General features: G+C 39.5%; 2 protein-coding genes across 5 annotated transcripts in view; one reads left to right on the forward strand and one right to left on the reverse strand.

The window, feature by feature from the left end:
* LOC139962443 (uncharacterized) overlaps nucleotides 1-4,289 on the reverse strand; it is a 42,825-nt gene extending 38,536 nt beyond the window's left edge. Inside the window, exon 1 of one of the 2 annotated variants that reach the window (XM_071962396.1) lies at nucleotides 4,139-4,289. The gene's annotated coding sequence lies outside the window, so the exon portion shown is untranslated. Of the gene's footprint in view, nucleotides 1-1,810; nucleotides 1,865-4,138 lie in introns of those variants that run through there. The other variant, XM_071962398.1, reaches the window with a different exon arrangement.
* The window catches only part of LOC139962440 (uncharacterized), a 73,865-nt gene that overhangs the window by 25,675 nt on the left and 22,859 nt on the right, over nucleotides 1-25,331 (forward strand). For all 3 annotated transcript variants that reach the window (XM_071962390.1, XM_071962388.1, XM_071962389.1), the window contains exons 6-18: nucleotides 759-943; nucleotides 3,345-3,442; nucleotides 5,208-5,312; nucleotides 6,065-6,149; nucleotides 6,927-7,051; nucleotides 7,683-7,781; nucleotides 8,684-8,800; nucleotides 11,115-11,199; nucleotides 11,629-11,735; nucleotides 13,277-22,244; nucleotides 22,772-23,495; nucleotides 23,654-23,782; nucleotides 24,695-25,008. In XM_071962390.1, the coding sequence (XP_071818491.1) occupies nucleotides 759-943; nucleotides 3,345-3,442; nucleotides 5,208-5,312; nucleotides 6,065-6,149; nucleotides 6,927-7,051; nucleotides 7,683-7,781; nucleotides 8,684-8,800; nucleotides 11,115-11,199; nucleotides 11,629-11,735; nucleotides 13,277-22,244; nucleotides 22,772-23,495; nucleotides 23,654-23,782; nucleotides 24,695-25,008 (11,141 nt within the window). The remainder of the gene's footprint in view (nucleotides 1-758; nucleotides 944-3,344; nucleotides 3,443-5,207; nucleotides 5,313-6,064; nucleotides 6,150-6,926; nucleotides 7,052-7,682; nucleotides 7,782-8,683; nucleotides 8,801-11,114; nucleotides 11,200-11,628; nucleotides 11,736-13,276; nucleotides 22,245-22,771; nucleotides 23,496-23,653; nucleotides 23,783-24,694; nucleotides 25,009-25,331) is intronic.

Consider the following 25,331-nt stretch of genomic DNA (forward strand, 5'->3'; position numbering starts at 1 on the left):
TTTTGGTTCTCCAATCATTTTGAGAACGAAACTTCTCCTCCAAATCCTATTTTAATTTAGGGAATTATTATTAATCATCCCTAACCTATGCTGACCTTTTAACCATTGTTAAACTCAAGACGCCAACCTATTCTTGAATGGTATAGTCCAAAATAAAGCAATAGGGACGAATGGGATGTGAACCAAGGAGTCTATAGGGAAGAGCCGAAGAGGTAACCCCCTCCTCTTTGATTATTTCAATAAAATCAGTGATTTGGTATTTTGGTGTAGGGAATGCTGTGAGGAGGAATGCCTCCATAATTTGAGGAAATGTGAGCATTATTATTTGACTTTTTCATCATTTTCTGGAATTTTGGGGCAATATGTGACGAGAGAGGAACATTAAAACCCAGATTATCTATCCACTTTGTTTGAATAATACTGTACATTAATGTATAAAATTTACTATGAATTAACTTTTGATGGTAAAATTACTGAAAGTTTTTTTTGAAAAATTAGTACTTTTCTGGCATTTCTTACCCATGCCAGTTATTTCAAGATATAGAGAATGGTCGACATACTGTACAGTAGACATTAGACAGTTAACCCAGGTTTGAATGTCAACGCCCAGAGATGGGTCGCAAAATGCATGAAGTCTCAGAAAAGGGGACCGTTTATTAGACTTTCTAGCATATTTTGGGGCCAATTGCTAAATTACCATTTTAGCCAAATTTGGAGTTTGAAGTTTTGATTGAAACATCTTCTTCATTTGGTTTCAGTTCTTTATAGATTATAACCTTTACGGGATGAATCTCATCAACTTAGCGGCTGTGAAATTCCGAAAACTGCAGACAGAGAAACCTTCCAATACCGATCTGTCTAATTGTGGTGAAAGTCAAGCCGAAGAGAGCCTTATGTGTAACAGTGTCAGCACGCAACATTGGGATCCATCAAACATTCCAGGGTAAGTGATACTTTATTGACGTCGCTCATCGCTTACCTGTCTCCCCACAACCGGAGCACTCTCATTCTACCGTGTCTAGAATGAAGTGTAACCTTTTAACACTGTGCGCCCTCTAATACTGGTCCCCTCTGGGCAATGCCCTTCCTGCTCATTCTACCACCCAAAGTGTCTAGAACGTTCCTTCCGTGCTCCGATTTCTATTCGATTCGCTCAGACATTCCAGGGTACATGATACTTTTTTTTAGGTATGGTTTCATTTATTTTGGTTCTGATCAATAAATGGGTTAAATATGATTCAAGTCTTTAAAATTGAAGAAATATATAATTTGGAAGAATTTATGGAAACAAAATTTTTCATAGATACATACAAAGGTAAGAGATTCTGTTGCATAAGAATGTGTTAAACACTCAAAGTTTGGAAGGTAACAAATTTGTAGGTAACAAATGGGTATTAAAATTTTGGAATTCTGTAGGTACAGTACAGTCAAATAGGTTACAAAATAGACAATTTGGAAGGCAGTAAATTCTGTAGTGAACAAAAAATGCTTTAAAAAAAATTGAAAGGTAAGAAATTCTATGAGAAAAGATAGCTCTTTTAATACATTTTTTTATTTATTTATTTTTAAATTGGAAGGTAGGAAATTATGTATGAAAAAGAGACTTTAACCACAAAATGTTGAACTCATGGTACTCACCGCACCCCCCCCCCCCAAAAAAAAAAAAAAAAAAAATTAAAGGAGAGAATAGTTGTATAACTGTTTTAACTCAAAGTAAAAACAGTATTTGGAAAGGTAAGATATTCTGTAGGAAAAAAAATTGTTTTGATAGAAAATATTGCAAAATCTTCCTGCTCAAAGAAGAACTGACCTTTTACACTAATGTAAGTTACAGTATATCCAATCAGAAGTTATGGCAGAGAATACTGTACTTCTGTCACTCTAGCAGTGTCGAACAAGCACGATGAGGTTTCAGTTTATTTTCTACAGTACACCTACAACTGGTATGCACTGCCTTTTATACCACCCTCAAGAATGAGTGTGTTTGTTGTTGACAATAGAACAACAATCTACAGTTGAGTGAGTTCTAGATGATTCAGCAAGTTGACAGGAAGTGGTTGACAGGAAGTGGTGGTTAAAGCAGTTTGCATACCATAGAGATAATGAAAACTGCACTAATTTTGTATAATTCTACATGGTAAAATATGTTCAAGTTGATTTATGCATATTTATTAGGGGGCGGGGCTTATTAAAGTTGATATTCACTAAAATAGCTTGTAAACATGGTAACTCAACAACGACAAGTTGGATTGAAGTCATACTTGGTACATATATATGCGCCATCGTGAGTTGATAAACCCTATTGATGTTGGTGCTCATATCAAGAATAATAATGAGGTCATGGGGTCAAACGTGAAAATCTCCAAATGTTAATAACTCCGCAACCGAAAGTCTGAATTTATTCATACTTTGTATTAATGTGTTGGTAGATAGTGGGTACATGGTAACATATGTTCAAGTTGATATTATGTATATTCATTAGGGGGCAGGGCTTAAGTTGATTTTCACTAAAATAGCTTGTAAACACAGTAACTGAACAACAACAAGTTGGATTGAAATCATACTTGGTACATATATGCGCCATAGTGAGTAGAAGAGCCCTATTGATTTTGGTGCTCATCTCAAGAAAAGAGGGCACAGGGTCAAATGTAAACATTTTCAGAATTGAATCATACTTTGTGTGAAGGTGTTGGTAGATAGCGGGTACATGATAATGTATGTTCAATGTGATATTATGCACATTTATTAGGGGGCAAGGCTTTAGTTGATTTTGGCTAAAACTAGCTTGTAAACTTGGTAAGTTAACATATTTAGTAGGAAGGTCCACAGTCAGTGAAAGAAACTTGCTGATCAATTTAATCAACAATGACGAAAGCTTGGGATTATAATCTCAATTGGCAAGGTATCACAATAAGCCTACTGGCTTTCTGGTTTTACAGTTCAGGTACAGTTCTGAGCAGACCTGTCTGCGAGTGTGTTTACCTAGATACATCATTGAGTGTTAACCTACTGTACAGTCACAGGTTATCTGAAGGTACTGAAGATGCTCTTAGATCACTTGGTATTGAAATCCTCTTTTTTTTAGGAAGGAAAAGGAATGACCAATATTTCACCGTCAGTGACCCTGGGGGAGGGCGATGGACATTAGATTTGTGGCAGGGGTGGGGGGTGGGGCCAAGGGAAAAGTAGTAATAAGGGTGTGTGTAGTGAGGGAGGGTAGTATTGTACATTTAATGTTTCATGTTGCACCCTCACCATGCTGTTGTGTCACATATCGTATGTAGTGCATTTCTACTCACAATAATGTTTTGGATGTGATTTCTCTTAAACCTTTTAACGTTCAGGTCTCATTGGTTGCCTGATGATGTCAAGAGACAGAGTACTTGTGAATTAGAAGTGGATGGTGTAGCAGCTGATATCCTCAACAGGCTGGATCTTAAAGGTGAGCAGCTTAAAGGCATTGAAGACTCACCCCAAACTGCGTGCTGCGCTCTGAAAAAGTTAACTTTCCGTTGCTTGCAAGGGAAGTTTTCTGCTTGTCGCTACAAAATGCAGACAGTAATGAAACGTGATACCTTCTTATCTTTAGCTGGACCTGAGATGTCTATCGTTGTATCGTTTGTATACTGTGTTGTGGGTATTGACCGTAGCTGTATGTACTGACTGTACACTAGTGTCTAATTACCAACGGTAGCAAGCTGTGTGTGTATTTTCTGGGATCGATGATGGTGTCTAACACTTCTGTTACACCTTATTCGAAACTAGGTCAGATTACCGGCATTAGACGTTTCATTTTGCGCGAGTCTTCACACCCTTTAAATACTAGTGATATCGATCTAAAGATTCCATTTTGAGATATTGGAGATTTCATATCTGTTAATAAAAGGATTAGATACATTTTGTTGCACGGTATTACACTGGTTAATTTTTGATACGTTTTTACCAGATATTTCAAATGATAATTAATATATAATTGGTACATTTCTTTGTATTTCTAGCTTTGGTTTTACTGCCTTATCAAAGTTTTTGGCTGATTTTGTAAGATTGTATAATCTATGAAAACCTGTATTGAAACTGAAGTTACTGCCAGCTCATTAACTTAAAAGTTAATGCCTTTTACAACTTAAATCTGTCTTACCTTTTTAAGTATTGTAGTACTGTCTTAACTTCAGGTACTGTCAGATGTCCATAGATGTCAAGATTGCTGCTTTACATGAGCTCCTTTAAACACTAAAGGTTGAAAGTCCAATAAAAGTTGTCAAACCCTACAGTACACCCTTGCATCATGTGAATATTTGTTTAAAGTCAGAATATTTATCTTAACAGTAGGGTGGCCTTCAAACTTCACTGTAATAGTGTCAGGTTTTCTCAGTATGAGGTCATATTACTAGTATCGCACAATGATGACGTGCACACACTACAAATATTAGTTTATTGGAAACCTTGTACCTAATGACATAGCCATATGGTGGCCTCTGGTTCAAACTTTCACTTTATTCAGTAGTGTCAGGTTTCTCAGTATTACGTCAGGTCACTAGTATTGCACCATGATGCACGTGCACACACTCACTGTTTGCCATGGAGATAACAATACACATTGTCATTGAAGTGTTCAATGCTGGTACCTACTGTACAGATCTTGCCCAATAAAAAATCCTGGAAAATGGTGATACTTTGAATGACATCCTTTGTTTCAATTCATTAGTTGCTTTTGTTTTACTTGTTGTGAATAGTGCACAAGTCAACAAGTTCTAAGAAACACTCCTGTTCCCCTCTGATGCCTCCTTCACATCTGCTCATTCCAATTTGAAGCAAGTCAAAAAGCATTTATAGGTTTATCTGCGGAAACTGAAGCAAGGTTTACGAAATATCAAAAACTGTTGAAAAGTCATTTCTAGACAAGTTTGTGCCAAACAATTTTGGGTAACCTCAGTACCTAATGACACTTCATTACCTACAGATTTTTTTTTAATTGGAAACCTTGTACCTAATGACATATCCATAACCTCCGGATTGAATTTATGGGTAACATCTTGCTGCATGAGACAACTGTTACCTCTATGTTAAATAATGTTTGTAAAAGAGCAAAGACATATTGATGATATCGTCATATAATGTCTTCCATGTGTCACATACAGGTGTTGCTGTTATTGACAGTATCATTTGATGTGTTGATCTCCCTCACCCACTTTCCTTCACTTTTATAGACAATGTGGATACCAACCCTGGTTTGGTTGCCATCTGGGAGGACGAGAGACAGAGGAGAGAGCAACTGAATCAGTTATCTGAACTAATGCCTCCATCTTCACCTGGTAAGAAAAAAAAATCAAGCTCTGTAGATCGGTCTTCATCCAATAGGAAGAACGAGAGTTTAGGCGAAGACTCGCAAGCTGTGATCAGTTACAATTTGCTCATCTGAACAAATGCTTCATTGCTTTTTACAAGGAGAAGAAAATATGACAGGGGAAAAAGGAAAGGGGGGGGGAATGAAAGGGGAAAAAAAGGAAAGGGGGGAATGAAGGGGGAAAAAATTAAAGGGGGGGATTAAAAGGAAAAAAAGAAATAGGAAGAGAGAGGGGATGTCAGGGAAGAAAGTAGAGGAGTGATGAAAGGGGGGGAGGGGGGGATGAAAGGGCAAAAAGAAATAGGAAGAGATAGAGGGGATGTCAGGGCAGAAAGTAGAGGAGTGGGAGGGGATGAGAAGGAGGCATGGATCATCAAATTAATATTCCTGTATGAGTTTGGTCTTAAAATGAGCACTGAGTTTGAAAGCAGTTAGAGCAGGAACAGCACATGTGTGACTACAATCAAATATGCCCAGTATTCTCAGTTTGAGGTGGATAAGAGGGGGCAGGGTATTCATTTAATGTGTTTGAGTATGTATGGATTGATCTCAGTAGTGCTTAAAAATAATTGAAAATACAGTTTCAATGCAGCCCTAATCTTTGTTTCGGTATCCTGTTTCAGAAGATAAAAAGAAGAATGAAACTCTATAAAATATCTTGTAGGTTGAAAAATTCTAAGTTTGCTGATCGTTTTTCAATATTTTTTTCTTCATTTTCAGAGAGAGGGGAAATTCCTCCTCAAGAATCGGAATTTGATTGGCTGGAGAGACTACGGGAGGTTGTGGAAGATGAACTAAAGGATCTGTAAGTTGAATAAAGGTTAATTTTTTTGTAGATCTGCTGAACAGTGAGCTGATGTCCAAGCTTTGGGATATAGATATTATTTCTGATGCCATTTTTTGTGCAATATCTTTTCAAATTGAACATCTAGCCTTGATCTTTTTCCATTTCTACCATTTAATTAGATTATCTCTCTCTCTCTGCGTGCCCACCTCTCTTCTGTCTGTCTTGTTATGTCTTCTTGTCCCTCTACTACTTATAATAATAATAAATAAGTTCTTAATATAGCGCCAAATACCACAAGGCCTCTATAGGCGCTTTATAAAACCTAAAAAAAAAAATAAAAAGACAGAGAACTCAGAGGAATAAAAAGTCTAGAAAAACACATAAACGAAAATTAAACAGTATGTAAAATACGAACACAAAAATCTAAAAACACGTGAAGACTATAAAACAGAGCAAAACCTATAATATACAATCAAAGGATAAGCACATAAAATAGAGTTGTACAAAAGTAAAAGTTTAGATAAAAACATGAGTATATAAAAGTGACAAACTCACGTTGAGAAACTAAAAAGATGTGTTTTTAAAATTTTTCTTAAATATGGCGAGAGATTTGGCAGTCTTTATGTCGTATGGTAGGACGTTCCAAAGCTTTGGTGCAGCGACCGAGAAAGCGTGATCTCCGTAGTTCTTGGTTGAGACGGTTTTCGGGACCACGAGGAGTGCCCAGTGTGTTTATCGGCAAACTTGTTCTGAAAATTTTCTTAATTTATGTTTTTTCCCCCCCTTGTTTTTTAGGAAAGTGCATCTACCCACACCTGAAGAGAGGAAGAAACCAAGTCAAGATGAAGAAGAATCTCCATCAGTTCCTGCCTCTCAGCAGTCCTCAAACCAGTTTGTGGATCATCTGTCCCAACAGCCAGGTAAAACGGATAAATAAAACAGATTTTGCTATTTGATTAATAAAACAGACTTTATGAATTGTAATTGAATCAAATGTGTAGCATATCACTACTTGAGGTGAAAAAAGCAAATTCTATGGAGAAGGCTGATGTAATTATTAAAGGTGATTTCTTTAGTTAATACAGATGATGAAAATAACTCTGTTCTTTACTTCAAGCAGAGATTATCAAAGATAAAAATTTATTTTTGTAACTGCATTATTAGTGCTCAAGTAGATGTTTATTACTCATAGAGATCGTTAAAAGAAAAAACTGTGGTTCTAATTCAGTACTAAGATACTATACTTTGCAACTTTTGTATCCAAGTCAGGTTAAGTTGAAAGGTTGGTTATTTAAATTTCATACCTCTCTTCACCTGTCTCACCACCATTTATACACTCTAATCTACCTATGCAACAAGTGTTGTTGCCTTGTTGGATGCTCATATCGAACCACTTGCTGGGTCACAGCCAAACATCCCTTTCCTTCTCAATCCTAGTGTTCAGAAGTTTTCACATCTGTTTTCCTGCATGTAGTAATATTTTCTGGAACTCAGATGTTTCCCATCCAGGTCAGGTTAATTCCGTAACCTTTGTTTCATATCTTTTCACAGCCTCACAGAGTTTGAACGAAGAAGTACTAGATCCTGTGATAGACGAAGAACTAGCTTCGTCATTTTCACAAGTCAGTGGCGGTGAATTGTCTCAAGCACGTGAGTTACCTGTTACCATCATATTTCATTGTGTGCAAGAGCAACTTATTGTGAGCTGAATTAACTTTATAAAGGGAATTGAACTTATGAGAACGCATTGCATCTTTCTGTCAGTCTGTCTGTCTGTCTGTCTCTTTTACTCTTCCCCGAACTTACAACTCACTAGAACGAGGTGGCCGATTTCTGGGAACAGTCCCTAGGATTTCACGTACCATTCGTAGATTAAAAGTGGCTCTGAAAATGTCCCTGGATTAGAAACAAAAGACCCTGAATAATTTCAGGTTTACATGTCTGGTCTCCTGTTTGTATAGCAGACAGCTGGAACCTAAGTGGTGATTGTTAACGACTTTAAATGTAAAGTTGATTCTTGCCCCACAGAAAAAGGGAATCCAGGTCATTGATTAATTTCATAGCCTGTAATTGTCACATGGAAAGCACCTTGTTGCATTTTAGTATGAATAATAAGACCTCAGTCATATGTTTGGTAATAGACTTTTAGCTTAAGCAGTCATTCCATTATATGGTCATTCCATGGACATCTTACCATCACTCTTGAAACATAGAAGCACCAAAACACTGAGAGATCCAGGGTACTGTCCCTTGATGTCAATGGGGGGAGGGGGGGTTGGGGGGTAAACAGCAATATCATGTCCCCAGATTTCCTTCAAAAAAGATGGTCAAATTACACTAGAAAGGCTCTTGCCATGTATGCATTTATAACTCACAAGTTGTAGGTTTCATTTGGGGAAGCAACGGAGAGCATCTTACTCTGGTCAATTTCAGCTTTGTTTTACATAAGAGGTGTGTTAAAAGTACAAAAACTTGTAAGCGAAATTGCAAAACAATACTCGATTCATTCTATAACTAGAGGTTTGATTTGTTTGTTTTTTGTTTTTGAGCAGTTGACAAAGATCTTGCTAATCTGCTGATGGAATTGGGTGATGATGTTGTCGATCCAGACAGCTTGCTCTCAACTCAAACTCCTCCAGCAACTCAGGGAGAGGAGAACTCAGATGAAGGTAAGGAAAGAAAGAACAGATGAAAGAGGGAAAGTGATGGTATTGAATTAAAGAGAATTACAAAATGTTACAGAGTCTCAGAAGTTATGGTATATTATGTATTATACAACACCTAATTGTATTCTGGTCATTTGATTGGTCAATTGCTCGTTGATTGCATGCAAAATCCGCTCTATTCCACTCTATGAAATAGAACCATGGGTTATACTTTTTTGGTAGCACTTTTTTTCAATGGTAAGAGAGCAGAGAAACCTGTCTGTTCAAAACAATGTGTTGCATGAGTGCATTTTACCCATCTTAATATAATATGTTGTATAAAATTTATAATAAATGGTTTCCATTTATGCAATAGTGCAAATATTTCATGAGTTGAAAGATGTAATTTGTTCCATTCAACTCGGGTGCGCCTCGTTGAATGGAACATTCCATCTTTCAACTCATGAAATATTTGCACTATTGCACTCATAACCATTCATTATTTGTATACTATGTCACAAGATTAAGCAAACTGTAGGAGCACTGGTGTATGGAGTAATCTTTTCAATAAGTAGGATCGTTTTAAATGGGGCTATATATATAAGTACACAAGGAGACTGGTATGTTATGTACTATGTTACAAGATTAAGCAGACCGTAGAAGCACTGGTGTGTGGAGTAATCTTAAAGAGGATTGATTTAAATGATGGGGCTATATACATATACATATATAAGTACACACGGAGACTGGTATATTATGTATTATGTTACAAGATTAAGCAGACTTTAGGAGCACTGGTGTATGGAGTAATCTTTTCAATAAGTAGGATCGTTTTAAATGGGGCTATATATATAAGTACACACGGAGACTGGTATATTATGTATTATGTTACAAGATTAAGCAGACCGTAGAAGCACTGGTGTGTGGAGTAATCTTAAAGAGGATCGATTTAAATGATGGGGCTATATACATATACATATAAGTACACACGGAGACTAGTATATTATGTATTATGTTACAAGATTAAGCAGACTGTAGGAGCACTGGTGTATGGAGTATCTTTTCAATAAGTAGGATCGTTTTAAATGGGGCTATATGTATAAGTACACACGGAGACTGGTATATTATGTATTATGTTACAAGATTAAGCAGACCGGAGGAGCACTGGTGTGTGGAGTAATCTTAAAGAGGATCGATTTAAATGATGGGGCTATATACATATACATATATAAGTACACACGGAGACTGGTATATTATGTATTATGTTACAAGATTAAACAGACCGGAGGAGCACTGGTGTATGGAGTAATTTTAAAGAGGATCGATTTAAATGATGGGGCTATATACATATATAAGTACACAAGGAGACTGGTATATTATGTACTATGTTACAAGATTAAGTAGACCGTAGGAGCACTGGTGTATGGAGTAATCTTTTCAATAAAGAGGATCGTTTTAAATGATGGGGCTACATATATAAATACACAAGGAGACTGGTATATTGCTAAGTGTAGCAAAACATAGCCATGTTTGGTTGAAAGATTCTTAAGTACTACAACACTAGCAGATCTTGTAATTTGAACTATTTACTGACTAAATGCCAGTAGATTTGGCTTTTGCCTTTTGTCAGTAGAAAATAAGGCACTGGCAATTTTATTACAGTAGACATTAAGTCTGTTAGGAAGCGTTGGTCAAAGAACTGGCATGATTACAGTACCTAGTATGAGCCCTGTATTACTGCTAAGTATTCGCAATATATTATTGGGCTGCTCCTAATAGCATACAGTAACTGGTATGTGTTGTAATACAGGAAAGTGCCAGTCAGAACCCGGTTTTAGCCAGTAGAGTTTTGAAAGCTCTCAGACATTTTTTAGCATGGGGCTAAAAGTTCGAAAATTCTAGGCCTGCCTAGGAAGCTATGGTATTGCTAAAATCTTGTAAGACTAGTGGAACCTGTATAAATGGCCTGACTATAACACTAGTATGCTCCATTGTATTACTTAATTATATAAGAACTAACATCTGATTCAAATGGCTGAGCTCATAGCATGAGGACACTTTGATAAAGTCCTCAATTGTTACAGAAAGAAACATTTGATATTTTAAGATACAATGTGTTCATAACATTGATTCATTGCCACTTGGACTTGTAATATCTAAATGTTTCTTTAAGTGTGATTATATTGTTACTATCTAAGCAACCTCATTTCCAAATATCAGAGGAATGAAGGTTACCTTTCACAGAAAATGTTGGCCTTACATGAGTGTCTCTGATAACAGTTGGTGTAACAAATATCTGATGAAAGCTTCTCTTTATGCTCTTATTTTTCAACCAAAGATGAGATTGCAAGTGCTGAGAAGCAAGAAACTTTTGAGATGTCTCAAGTCTGGGAGAAAGAGGAAGAAGATGAGGACAAATCAGAGTAAGTCAGAGAAAACGAACCTGAAAATAACTTGTGCAAAGTAATAGATTTGTTATAATTTGTAGTAAATATTTTGACGATAGAGTGAATCGTATTGAAGTGTATATTTTGGTAGTTGTTGATTTTTAGGTTTTGGGTAATATGCCTATTTTTGAGTACTTTGAACAGTTTTTCAGTTTAAATCTTAAACTTTAAATCTTAAGTGTGTGACGTCTGTAGTCAGGAATCGTCGCTGTGTACATAGATATCCGTAATAGAATTCCACTGCTACATACGTCCGAATAACTCAGTTGGTAGCGTATGTCACATTTAGAACACAGGAGAACTGGTTTGAATCCAATTCTGTCCAAAAGTAATGTTGTTCAAATATTGCGTCAACCTGTCAACAGTATTCTCTTTTCTTTATAATTCTTTTTTTTTCTTTCACAGAGATGAGAATTTGATTCCAGAGATGGATGAAACAAGTGCCTTTAGTCAACCTGGGGATCTGTCAACTCAATTATCTCAATTAGATGGACAGAATGACCCTAGACCAGGTATGAGACCGGATATGAGACCGGGTGTGAGACCTGGTGTGAGACCGGGTGTGAGACCCGGTGTGAGACCCGGTATGAGACCAGGTATGAGACCAGGTATGAGACCAGGTATGAGACCTTTAAGAAGGCTTGAGTATGAATTAAGAGTTTCATTTGATATTCAATGTCCTAGAGGCCAAAATACACTGTTCAGGTATGAAACAGGTGCTTTCAGGTAATCTCAGACTTCTCAACTTGATGGAAAAAGTGACCGTAGACCAGTCAGTTATCAGTACATTGTGATGTAAACCACAGGGTTTACTTTCTTGCAAGCAGCCACACACTGTCCCTACTCAACTCAGCCTTGTGACCTAGTTTTCCATAATCATCAAGGCAGTGAATGTCTGACCTCACAAACTCTTTTCTGTCTACAACTGATGCTTATGTAGGTCACAAACAAATTTATTTCCACAAGATGGGTAACAATTGTCGAAACTGGGCAGTTTTAGTTGTGATCAGTTGGACACTGCTGGTTGGGTAAAATGCTGCATGTTTGCGGTTCCTGGACTGAATCTGATGGGACTTCAAAACTTAAACTCTAGGCTTTGCCAAAATTTTCTATGTTACAAAGTTTGAAAGGAGTCAGGTAGCTTCCAGTCAGGCAGTGTGCAGCCAGATAAAAACAAAAAGAACATTGAAATTATATAAAAACTAATTCTCGATATGACCACTTAAATATAAAAGATATGACTTATAACAAAGACCTATTCACATGGAATCAAACATAGTAGTGCAGATGCTAATCCTTACTGAACTATACCAATTCAAAGTTCAGCATGATTAATCTAATTGTATTAATCTAGTTAGTCTCTATTAATCTCATTAGCTTAAAGCTTGTTTCATACTACAAAACTCAGTCCAATTGCACTAAATGTAACCAAATGGTGCTCCGCTGTACAATTTTCTTGCAGTTAACAACTGTTTACTCAACATAAGTACATTTGTAGGAGTATGGTATTAAACTTTTTAGATATTGCTGAAAGGTGGATACTGCATGGTGATAAATTCACTTTGCTTGGTGCTTTGGTAAAACAGTATGACATAATGCTCACACAAAGTCTGTTAAACAAACTTTCACTACTTGTTGCTTAGACTAATTTTATAAAGTGTGTTGTACCTGTGTGCGTGGTGTAAACTTCATAGGAAAGTGTTTGTTATAAATGCTTAGTTCTAAATATATCAATTCACTGTGTGACTTTACTGAACCTTGCTAAATTATGACGTTTGGTGTGTAACCTGGTTGTGTAATCTAATCTAAAGCCTAAGTTTAGAGTGCTAAGGAGTGTAATATCGTATGTATTAAACCTTATTATTCTGCAACTTACAGTCTTTACAATTTGTTACAGAAATGTGTCAATCATATCTCACTTTATTTGACTAGAGAAACATTGCAGTGAATTTCAGGGAACTTTTGCAAAATTTTGTAAATTAATGGTAAGGACTCTTCTCCCTTCCACCACCCTTTTTTTTTAATGCTTGTATTGTTCCTATTTTAATTTTAGAACAGAAGAAGAAATCCAAGCTGCAAATGGTGCAGGAGTTCCGAGCTATAAAGGCGTCCCACCAACTTCAAAAAGCCAATCCGTCTTCCCCTAGCTCTATGCATTCCAGTGATCATCACTCTTTACAAATCGCGATGACAGAGGACGTTGACAGTGGTGTTGTCGACGGTAGCAAGCCAAAATTAGTGGCTGGAAATATTGCGATAGAATCTACAAGTGCGAGCGCAGTAGGTTCAATGCCTGACGGAGTTTCTCAAAGTGGACAACCTAACAAAAGTCGGAAAGGAAGTCAGGGGGTGGAAGAGAGACAGGTATCAATCTCTCAACAGGAAGGCACGGAAGGTACAAAGACAGGCAATAAATCTGTGGCTAGAATCAAGATCAGTTCCGGAAATGTTGATGCAGCAGCTAATATTGTTTCCATGGGAAGCTCATTTAAGTCCAAAGGTATTCCGAAACACACTCCAAAGAAAAGAGGCAGACCACCATCAAACTTGACAAAGATGAAAGCAAATCCTAAGGATGATGATTTACAGGAAAATGTACAAAGTGGAGTTGATAGCACCCATGGAAATGACTTCAAAGCTGTGGTCTTTGGTGGAGGTTTAAAAATTGAACAGCCTAAAGGAGGTATTAAAGTTACAAAGAAAAAAGGTAGACCTCCATCAATAGGAAAACAATCAGGTGTTAATAAGATAAATCCTGATGTTGAGTCCATGTCATCAAGTCCTGCAGATAAGTTGAGTAGTCAGAAAAATGATGCAGTGATCCACCGCCTCATCAGTGCCAAAAATTCTCTCAAAGTTAAAGGAAAGAAACGTTTGATGACCAAGAGGAAACAGTTAGATTTTGAATCGAACAGTCAGCATTCAAGTACGGAGAATATGTCACAAAGTAACACGGCCACTTCTGTAGGTAATAATGTTGGGTCTAAGGCAAGTTTAGGGAAACCTATGTCTACCAAAAAGAGAGGAAGGCCCCCAAAGGCAAAGCAAAGCATCCATACTGATGGAGCTGTCTGTAAGGTAAAGAGTGACTCAGAGGAAAAAAGTGACTCTCACCGAGGACAAAATCGGAAGAAAGTTTCAGATAATTTAGAGAAAAAGAAAACTTCTGATATTGGAATGGGTCTTGAGGTACAGATTGATGACAGCTTTAAATCTCAGAGCAAAAAAGTCAAACCTTTGACTCTAAAGAAAGGAAAAGTACTTTTCAAAAATAAGAAAGAGGAGAAGACATTTTTCGAAAGGGTGAATAATTCACAACCGTCAACTTCTCAGAATAGTAGTAGTTACCTGTCAAACACACTGTACAACAGAAATGCTCATTCAGAGGACGATGTTAGTCCTCACAAACTTGTGTATAAAGTTAAGAAGAAGAGAGGCAGGCCACCGTTAAAGTTCAAACAAGGAGGAAATGATGGAAAGGTCAACAGCAACTCACCACAATTTGAAAGTATTCATTCCAGTCAGAGCACAGTTATCGTATCTGATGATGGAGGTAGCCCATCTGCTTCTCATGCCTCTGGTAGCCAAAGCCCCAAAAGTGCCAAGAAGACGAAGAAGAAGAAGAAGAGGAAGAAGAAGGGAAAGAGAAGAAGTGAGGACGACCCTAACGATAACACGATTACCGTTTCGGGAAGTTCGAGTTCAGATGGTCCCGAGGTTGGTTCGAGAGATCGCTTGGGATCTGAAGATGAGAGCTTGAAAACAATCATAGTGAAACGACAGAAAGACAATAAAAGAGATGAACAATTTTATATCCAAAACACCAAAGTGCCTTCATCCATGTACCCTCCTCACAAGTCTGCATCGGCCGTTACAGGTCTACCGAGCAGTACACAACATACCGTTCTGAAACGACGAGGAAGACCACCAAAGAAACACAAAAGTATCATTACATCAAATCAGCAAGACGGTCACCATTTGACTCCTCATCAAGCATTCCAAAGAGCTCATCCAGTCGGTTTGCCTCGACTAAAGCAAGTGCATGTTAGCCTGAATAAGGTGTCTATAACAGGAGAACAGATGGACGGTAGTGACTCTGTAGATGAAAGTACAATCGTGGCCAGCGCAAGTGAAAATTGTGAAAGCGAATCACTCTCGCAAACGGACCGTAGTTTATCGGGGCAGCCAACATTTACATCATCCCCTGTCACCAAAAGGCTAGAGGAATCCATGAAAGACAACAGGGGTGTAACAAATGACAGTTTGGAAATTAAAGGAACCAAGAAGAAGCGACATAAGAAACATAAAACCTTGGGGATGAGAACAAAAATGGTTTATCAGATCGGTGACAAGAAGTGGAAAAAAGATACAGTGAAGGTTAAAAACAGAACTCCCAAATTATCACAAAAGGCCCTTTTTAGTACATCCTCGGTTAGTGACAGTTCCAAACTCAATATGAGTGATTCACAATCTGTACACAGCATGACCTCTGATGCAGAAAATGAACCCCATGAGATTTTAATTAGCCCTGCTGCAGACGACACTCGTAAGGAGACGTCTCTTCACGTTACACCCTCGTGCAAACTCGACGAGCAGGATAGTGTTCAAAACGATGGTGCTGCAAGGGAAGCAATATTCGAGAGAGGAGAAGATGCCATTCAGATTGCCACTGCTGGAAATGAGAACATTGCAAAAGAGATCACACTTCATTCTAAACTTGTTGGAGGCCATTCAATAAATTTAGATGAATTTCCGGCCGAGAAACTACTGACCATGTCTGAAATAAGCCCCAAGGTGATTTTGTACCGATTTGGGAAATGCCCGAGCATTACAGCACCCGCTACTCATAGCAAGCAAGAGAGTAGTCCCGTTGTAGGATTAGGAGAGACTTCATCGGTGTGTAACGAAGCACTCACTGCCTTGCCTCGGTCTTCCGATACGTCACCATCGCTAGACTGTAGTCTGTATCAGAGGAAATACATTCCTGCCAACAGTAAAGCTGCCAAACTGAAAAAATCAACCAGCACGAGGATGAGAAAAGTTGTGGATTATACCAGGTTAGCTGGTCTTACGAAATATTATAAAGGTTCAAGGAAGCTTTTAACAGGAAAAGATGCAGTGATGATGGTCGAGGAAGAGGATTCGTCCAAGGAGAACACGTCCGAAGAGGTTGTCGATTTAACGATATCTTCCCCAGAGGAAGAAGAGCAGAAAACTAAAAGTCTTGAATCAGGAAGTGATGATATCATAGAAGGATTTTCATCGTCCGCGCTGAACGAATCGTCAAGTACTTCGACTAAAGGAAGAAGAAAGAGCAAATTGAGTAAAGGTTCCCACAAAAAGGCAAAGAGGAAATCCATGAGCCCAGACAATTCACCTATCAACAAACCTGAGTTGGCCTTCTTGGTTACTCCTCCAAAGATCGTAAGAGAAAATTCAAAGCAACCTTCCCTTGATTCTCCTTCTATCTCGAATACACCTCAAGCTGACAGCTCAAGCCCAGGGAAAGCTGTCAAGCGGGGCCGTGGTAGGCCGAGAAAATTAAAGTTAAATGAAGATGACAAGAAACAAAGAAAGAAAGTCAAAGCTTTAAGCAAGAAAAGCCCTAAAATAAAAGGAGTTGAGATAACCTTTACTGCCAAAAAGAAAATAGAGAATCATTTAAGTGGAAAAAATGCACTTGAAATGTCCATTGACAAAGATGGCAAGTCAAGAGGAGGGCAAAAAAGTGGTGGTAATGGGGCTTTTGATCAACGAGACCAAAGCCTTTTGAAATCTACAGATGACAAACTTCCTTTGGTTGGAGAAGGAGACGGTTCCAGAATTTTGACTTCTTTGGGAAATCTTTCAAGTGAGGAGATTCAAGAGAAAGGTGCTGCACAAAGTGAGAAGAGTGCCTCGATGGTTTCATACGAAGACGAAGATGGAAGGTACCCTTTCCTGAAGACGCCTCCCGGATCACCTTATCGGGATGCACTTTGGAACTTGGCCTATCCGTCACCCGTGTTTTCTCTGCCAAAGGCATCGCCTCCAAAGTTTTGGTCCCCGACGGAACAGAGTGTGGAAAATGTACCACCGCCGCTGGCTGCTTGCCCCTCTTTAAAGACACTGAAATCGAACTCCAAGGACGAGTTGTTGTCGTACGTGAGTCAGGATACGGACAGGGACATCTCCGATGGAACTAGCGGATCACCTCCCATAGACGACTGGGACTCGGATCAGAGCAACGATCATCAAAGCAGTCCAGTAGAAATAGGGATCACACCGATGGAATTATTCGAAGAAGTAGAAGAAATAACATCCGACGCTGAGACCGGCAGAAACGTCTCTCAGGAAATTACTTCAGGATCGTCCGTCGAACAGATCAGTTCGACCGAAGAAGAGGAGGACTCTCGTTGCAAAGGGACTGGAGATAAAGTGGTAAATAGCACTGAGCATCATCAGGATGGTACTAGAGAAATGGAAGATGTAGTCCAGGATGACTCTAAAGACCTCCAGGTAGATGGAGTTCTTGAAAAGGAGTCTCACCTTGAAGTTGCCACAGTAGAAGAATCTTCATCCCAGAAGCAGCTGTCATCTTATGAACATGTTGATGGTGATGGTGATAGAGATGACATTGGTAAACAAGAGGCAGATAATGAAAAAGGGAGTATCCAAGAAATAGCTACGGATGAGACTGTGGAAGGAAAGGATGGTCTTGATCCATCCAAAGTAGGCAGTGATGTTGATGAGAGAGATACTCAAGACATTGTTGGAGGTGGTGACTGTGTTCATTCTGATAAAGATACTCAGGGTGTCAGAAGTATGCAAGAAGATACAGCAGAAGGTGTAGCCAATGGTAACAGAAATGACAGTACAGTGGATTGTCCAGGGATAATCTCCAGAAAGGTGTACAATTCTGATGCACCCGGTGGGGATTGTAAGACCACTGCCGACCCCGGTAGGGATGGAGAGAGGGTTGTTGACGATGATGATGATGAGGGGGAGCCCCTGATACCTTATCCTATGAGCATCCCTGATTCTGCCACACCAGTGTCTAGTGAAAGTGAGGATGAAAGTCCATTGCTCGGTCTCCTCGAAGGTGTAAGCCAAGGTGACTTTTCGAGCAGAGATGCAGTTGCAGTAGATGAACGAGATGAAGAGGAGAAGACTGTTGACAAAGAAAACAATGTCTTACCAGAGCAAAATTCCTCTGATAGAATTGCAGAAAGAAATTCAGGGGATAAAAATGCATTGCAAGAGGAAACTCATCCTTCTCTTAATGCAGGAGAATTGTCGTGTCCTGACCAGCAGACTGGTGGTGATGGAAACCAGAAGTCCAATCATGAAGCCGAGACATGCGATCACGAAAAACATGCCGTAGGTGATATTCAGCTGTCGTCAAATCAAGTAAAGGAGTCAGGCGATCATCGAGAAGAGATTTCATATCCTGAGAAACGGGCTGGAGATCATATGAAACAGACATCGGAGGATGGAAGCCAGATATTGGGTATACAAAATGAGACACCAGGTCGTGGAGAACTTATTTTAGATCATTCCAAAGAGGAAAGAAATGAAGGAGTACAGAATGGTAATGATCTCTTGGAGGGAAACAAAGGGTCAGAGGATACCACAGGTGCAAAAGAGGATACAAAATGGCAGAGTAGAGAAGGAGAAAATGGTGGCAATGTTTTCATTGAGGAAAAGAGAAGGTTAGAGGAAAGTATCAGTGCCAAAGAGAGTGCAACAGAGCAAAGAATAGAGGGAGAAGATGGCAATGTTCTCTTAAAGGAAAACAAAGGTTCAGAGGAAGGAACGGATACAAAAGAGGCTGCAACAGAGCAGAAAAGCGAAGGAGTAGAGAACGGCAATATTCTCTCAGAGGACGACAAAGGTTTGGAGGAAAGAGCAGGTGCAGAAAAGGATGCAAAAACTCAAAGAAGAGAAGAAGAGGATAGCAGTATTCCCTCAGAAGAAAACAATGAGTTCAAGGACAAGAGGGATGTCAAAGAGCAACATCAAAAAGGAGACGACAATGGCAATGTTCTCTTAGAGGAAAACAGACGGTCTGAGGAAAGAACTGCTGCAAAAGAGGCAGCGAAAGAGCAGAGAAGTGAAGGAACAGAGAATGGCATTGTTCTCTTAGCTGAAAAGAAAGGTGCAGAGGACAGAACAGGTCCTAAAGAGCAACAATGTGAACGAGGAGAAGAGGGTGGCAGTGTTACCTCTGAGGGCAACGAAATGTCAGAGCAGAGAATGAGTCCGGTCATTGAATTTCAAGGAAGCGATACGCAGGTAAAGATGCTGACATCATTAGGTGACAGTGAAACATCTCAGTTGATTCAAAATGGCTCTGACTCAATGTCAGATAGAAATGAAGGAGTTAGTGTAAATGTGAGGGAAGCAGAGTATCGTGAATCACCAAATGCAGATTGCTCACAGGTGGAACAGGACGATGGAGATGTTCAAGAGAAACGGGCAATGGATGTACCACAACAACAGAGTATTAAAGAGATTGATTCATATGGAAAGCATGCAAGGGGAGAAGGGATAGGAGGCAAAGGTGAGAAGAGGGTTATTGACAGCGTATCATCGATGAATACAGATCAGGACAAAGTGGATGAAACAACAGCAGATCGCACAAGTCCTGTACTTCCGTTTCAGGGTACGTTGAGCCAGGCGCAAAGTCTTCAGACAGGTAGCTCAGGGGAGCAGAATATTCAAGAGGTAGTACTCTTGGAGCAACGAGCAGAATTGGTCGTAAAAGAGCAAGAACGAGACAATACAGAGGCGGCAATAATGAGAGAGGGAGGGAGTCCTGTTTTTGAATTTCAAGGAACACTTACTCAGATGAGTAACTTGGATCAGTCAAGTTTGTACAGAGACAACGAATCTGCAAGAGCAGCCGCATTTATTTCTGATCCTGAAAGTAGTTTTGACATCGAGAGTCAAGTGGCCTTGCAGAGTGAGGAGATCGTCGGAGACGGTGGTGCGACGGCAAAATCCGATGCCGTCGCGACGGGGGATCCATGGAGTGGCATAGACCAGAAGGAAAGAAATCCAAACCAAAGCAAATTAACTCTCGGAAAGAACACAAATCGTGTTGTCATCGACAGTGTCGACAAAGACCAAACTGTAGCAACAGTTATGGTCGAGGAAAGTGAAGATAGTTCTCAGTCTCCGGAAGAATCAGAAATTTCAAAACTCGATCGAAACAAGACCGACAGAGATGGTGAGGAGGCTGCAAGGGACATATTGATCGTTGGCAGCATCTCACCGTTCGAGAATGTCTCCCAAGAAGCGAGTGGAAGCTCGTCTTCTGGGAAATCCAAGAGCAGAGAGGAAACAGGAGAGAGACGCCCCGCACTAGACTTCGAAAGTACTTTTATGATCGAGCACTCCCAATTCGTGCTCTCAGATTCGGGTGATAACGTAAACCACCAGGAGATCCGAGAGGGGGGTTATGACCCCGAGTCATCGATCAGTCTATTGGAATCTGACGTCAGCGACTGCGACCATAGAGACGACGACGTCAGCGACAACGAAGAAAAGTCTCCAAAGGGGAAAGCGAAAGCCGGTCGAAATTGTAAAGGCGAATCGAAAAGGAAGAAGAAGAAAAATAAAAAGGAAAAGAGCAGAAAAAGGAAGCGAGAGAAATCGGAGAAAGACAGTTCGGAGACGAAGAAGAAAAAGAGAAAGTCTACCGACCTTGGGGATGTCGGAGCGACTAAGCCTCGGATAAAAATGACATTCAGAAAAGTGAGAGCTTCGTCAAGCCAGCCTACCAGGAACGGAATTTCTAGTTCAGCCTTGCCGTCCGAAGGTACAAATTCTGAACAGGATCACTCTCAGATTGCAAGTCAAAGAGGTTTCTTCAGTCAACCTGATCCTAAAGAGAAGCCATCTGGCAGCTCAAACTCCAAGCTGAGGCTACTGTTGACCCGGCCTGCCAGATTAGAAGGTTTTACAACGATGAGAGAATATCATAAAAAACAGCAGCTCAAACACTTTGAACTACCGACCGGTCACCCGGAAGATGTCGTCGAAACGGTGCCGACCGGTCCAGATGTAGCGAGAGAAGACGAACCAAAGAATGAATATGTGAAAGATGACTCGCATGCCAGCAGTAATGTCAGCAAACGTGCAGGCAAGAGAAGATCCTTTCTCAAGATTGGCACACTCGAGAAGAAGGACTGGAGAGTCGGTCTAGATAATAAGCAACGACTCGAAGAGCTGCAAAAGCTACGTCTGGGTCAACCCCCCCAGCCCGATGACTATGTCGGAAAACCATCAACTCCAGACTCATCGCTAATGCACGGCAAAAAGGGAAAAACAATTAGGAAGTCGACGAGCACCAGTGTACCTCGTAGAAAAAGGCTGAACACAATGGAGAATGAGGTCATCGAAGCATTGATGGACTTATCGGCCAAGGGAGGTACGGGATTGCTTAGCCATGGAAACAGCCAGGCAGAGATGGCCAGCACCTCTAGAAGCCTTTCACGAAGTCCACAAGGAATGCTGCGTAACATTGACAAGAGTACAACGTCTAATATACCGGATGCAAAAACAACTGAACAGCAGGTTACTATGGAGACAGATCAAGGTGTGAGGAAGGCCAAAAGAGCCAAAATAGCTTGTCATCCAGATGTGAACTCAGAAAAGGAGTACATGGGCAAAGACGATAGCGTAACTCGTCGTATGCAGGATAGTAATCAACCAGTTGCTATGGTAACTAAGACAGATGTAAGAAAGGCTAAAAAAGCGAAATTAGCCCTTCCCGACCTATCCAAAGACGAAGAAGTCATTATTATTGAAGAAGCATCACCTGAGCCAGTGTCTGGGAAAGATAAGGATGGAAATGTTTCTGATTCAGTGAATATAAAAACTCAGGATTCAAATGTTGGCCAAGCAGTATTTGTTCCTGTCAGACAACCACCTACCAGAAGAGAAGTTAGGGATTCTCTGACGGACTATGGTCTCACTGACTGCTGTCACCGAGTACCGTACTGGCAGAAGGGAGCTGATGTACCATCATTTGTGAGGTCAGTATTTTGTATTAAAAGGAGTGAATAAATTAAGAAGTTCTGTGGTAATTCTGCCAACTATAAATACTTCTTGAAAGATCTTCATCGAATCTAAATTTTATTTAGCTTGACTTGTCATGTTGCATTTTATGTATATATAACAGTATGGATCATTTCTGATTTAGTGTTTGGATACGATTAATATTGAATATTGAATGGAAATATTGAATGGAAAAGTGTTAGGATCTCAATGTAAGACTTTACAGTACTTGCTAAATGGACGTCATTGATGAATCCCATCAAAATTGGTGAATAAGTTTGAGTGAGTTTCTTACTTTGACTGCTCAAAATCCTTCTATGAAACGGTCACAGTTGGGAGGGTGGGGGGGGGGCTGAAATTTGGTTTGAAAAGAAACCGATTTCTCAAGTTAATGAAACGTTTGTTGTAAAGAGTATATAATAAGCTATTAAATCATATATTTTAGGACCATTTGTATCATCGTGGGAGATGTTACAGTATTCCCTCTTCTTATTTTTCATCGCAGAGAAACGGCGAATATGCAAGTTCAGCTGAACCAGAACCTTCCAGATGGGCTGAAGGAGGCGCTCCCTCCATCCTCATCTCTCGGTCTTAATCATTGGAGGATGTTAACGTTCCTTAAGGACCAGACGGAGCTGACACAAGGGGAAAGGTTCTCGGAGGAGGAGGGGAACGTCATGATGAAAACGCTAATCGAATCGGCGGCAAGCAAGAGAGATGTCGTAGTTACACCAACCAGATCCCCGCCTAGTAGTGCGGAAGTCACCAAGTGGCTTCAAAGTAGTTTGAAGCGACCACGCCCACCACCAGCATCGAAAGAGCCTGCCTCCGAAAAAAACTCGAAAGAAGACGAGGTATCCCCACCCGATAGTGAGATCAGTCCTATGTCATGTGACAAGTCAGGTGATTTGTTGAGATCGCCTACGGCAACCGTGGCAGGAGAAGATCCGCCCAGTCCATTCTTGCAAGATTTAATAGACGATATAGAACCCAGCACCCCTCCACCGATGTCAGACACCCCTCCATCGCCTCTCTCCTGCCAGACGCCACAGACCCTACCTTGCCACAGTACCCCAATGACCACAGGAAGAACGAAGAAATTAAACCAGCCGATAGTCACACCGATTCTGGTCACCTCCAGCAAGAAAAATGCCAGCAAGCTGAAATGCCGAGTGTCCCTTGTGGATCCAGTGAAAGAAACCAGGCCAAGAGTAGTAACACCTGCTCAGGTGAGTTTCCCAGGATTCAAGTACCAAAAAAAAAAAAAAAACCTATAACTTGATGTTTGTCATTTGCTACTTCATTTTATATAACAAAAACTTGTGCTCCATTTTTCAGATTGACCCATTTTGTCATCAAACCAAATTTGTATTTTTTGAAATTACAGGCTTCCATGGCAACACCACTCCTGAAGAAAGGTTCCTTCGTGTCACAGTTGGAAGGTCCCAGTCTTAAGAATACCGGTGGATTTAAATACAGCCAGTCAAATCTGCAGGATGCCAAAGCCCTCCACGAGGTAGGTAAAGTAAAATATTATAATGGGTGAGAAGATCAGAGGCAATGTTAACAGCAATTGATCATCACCTAAAATGGCAATTAGTTTCTCACTAGTTTTAATATTTAACTTGATTGCTGGGTCTTTAGTAAATTTATTATGGTTATACATAAACACAAACACACATGGCAGTGTTAACTTTTAATTTATTTGTTTTATTATTTGCCTTTTTGTTTAAATAAATGTTACAACAAAAGTGTGATTATGTAGTAAAGAAACTGGGTGCATTTTATTGCACGAATTATCTAAACATATTAAATTCCTCACAAGAAGGATGATATGGAATTTAAAAGGACAACAAGTGATATTAAAAGCTAAGACAAGAAGTGTCTTGTAAACGTTTCCACGTTTCACGAATCTAATAAATTGGGGCTAGTCTTTGATTGGATACCTTTTCCTTCTTTTTTTGATTATTGTAGAAGCAGCGTTTCACCCAAACCTAAAAATTGCTATGCAAACATTTATATAAGCAATATGTATATTTGTTATTTTAATTTTGCCTGGATCATGTCTGTTAAGTAGTTGTAAATTAGTTAATTAGTTGTTAACGTTATTTATGTCTTATTTATTCTGTATGTGCTGTGCAATAAGGGTATCCAAGTTCAGTTTCCTAATTTAATGTATTAAATTTGATTAATTTTTAAACTGAAACCATCCCCACACTCTGGTCTCTTCATGCCCAGAACTATTACCATGTACGGTGTATGGTGATATACATATATATATATATATATATATATATATATATCTATATATATATAAAGCAAAAATTATTACTGAAACAAAAATGATCAAAGAGTTGGTCAACATTTAATTTTTATTTATTTTTGTTATATATTCATTTTTGCATAATTTTATTTTTTTATTTTCTAGAACCAGAACCTGACCCTGATGAGTCTGGAGCTTCACGTTCACACCCGGGGTAAACTTAGACCCGACCCTGAGTTTGACCCTGTCAGAGCCATCTTCTTCTGTGTAGCGAGCGAGAACTACGGGGAAGGGGTCGGAGAGGGGGCCAGGTCAGAACACCTCGGGGTCATAACAGTGGACAATCCCAACAAGAACCAACTCCAGACACAGACATCTTCCCGTCCAGCTTTATCCACATACGGTCTGCCCGACATAGAAGTCATAAACGTGACGGACGAAGCGAGAATGATCGAGGAATTGCTTAAGCTCGTTAAGAAGTAAGAAACGTGGAAATGTCCTTTATGAAATCCTGACATGTTTGGTCAAGAATTTTGGCTGATAGGTGAACGACGGTAGTTTGACCTCTGTGAGGCAAAACGTGATGATAACTACTGAAAGAGTTAAAGGAACAATGTGTCACTTAAATCTTGATGTTCATAATACCTTCAAAACCTATACAATGTTTCAAGATATGTATTTCTGATATTCTCCTTAAAGTGATATGTTCCTTTAATTTAGTTGATGACAAACTTGAATTGTCATTATTCTAAAACAGTGAATAAAATTCTGCCGTTGGAAAGAAAAACAAATGCATCTTTTA

The sequence above is a fragment of the Apostichopus japonicus genome, chromosome 21 (assembly GCF_037975245.1).
Source record: "Apostichopus japonicus isolate 1M-3 chromosome 21, ASM3797524v1, whole genome shotgun sequence".
Taxonomy (NCBI): Eukaryota; Metazoa; Echinodermata; class Holothuroidea; order Aspidochirotida; family Stichopodidae; genus Apostichopus; species Apostichopus japonicus.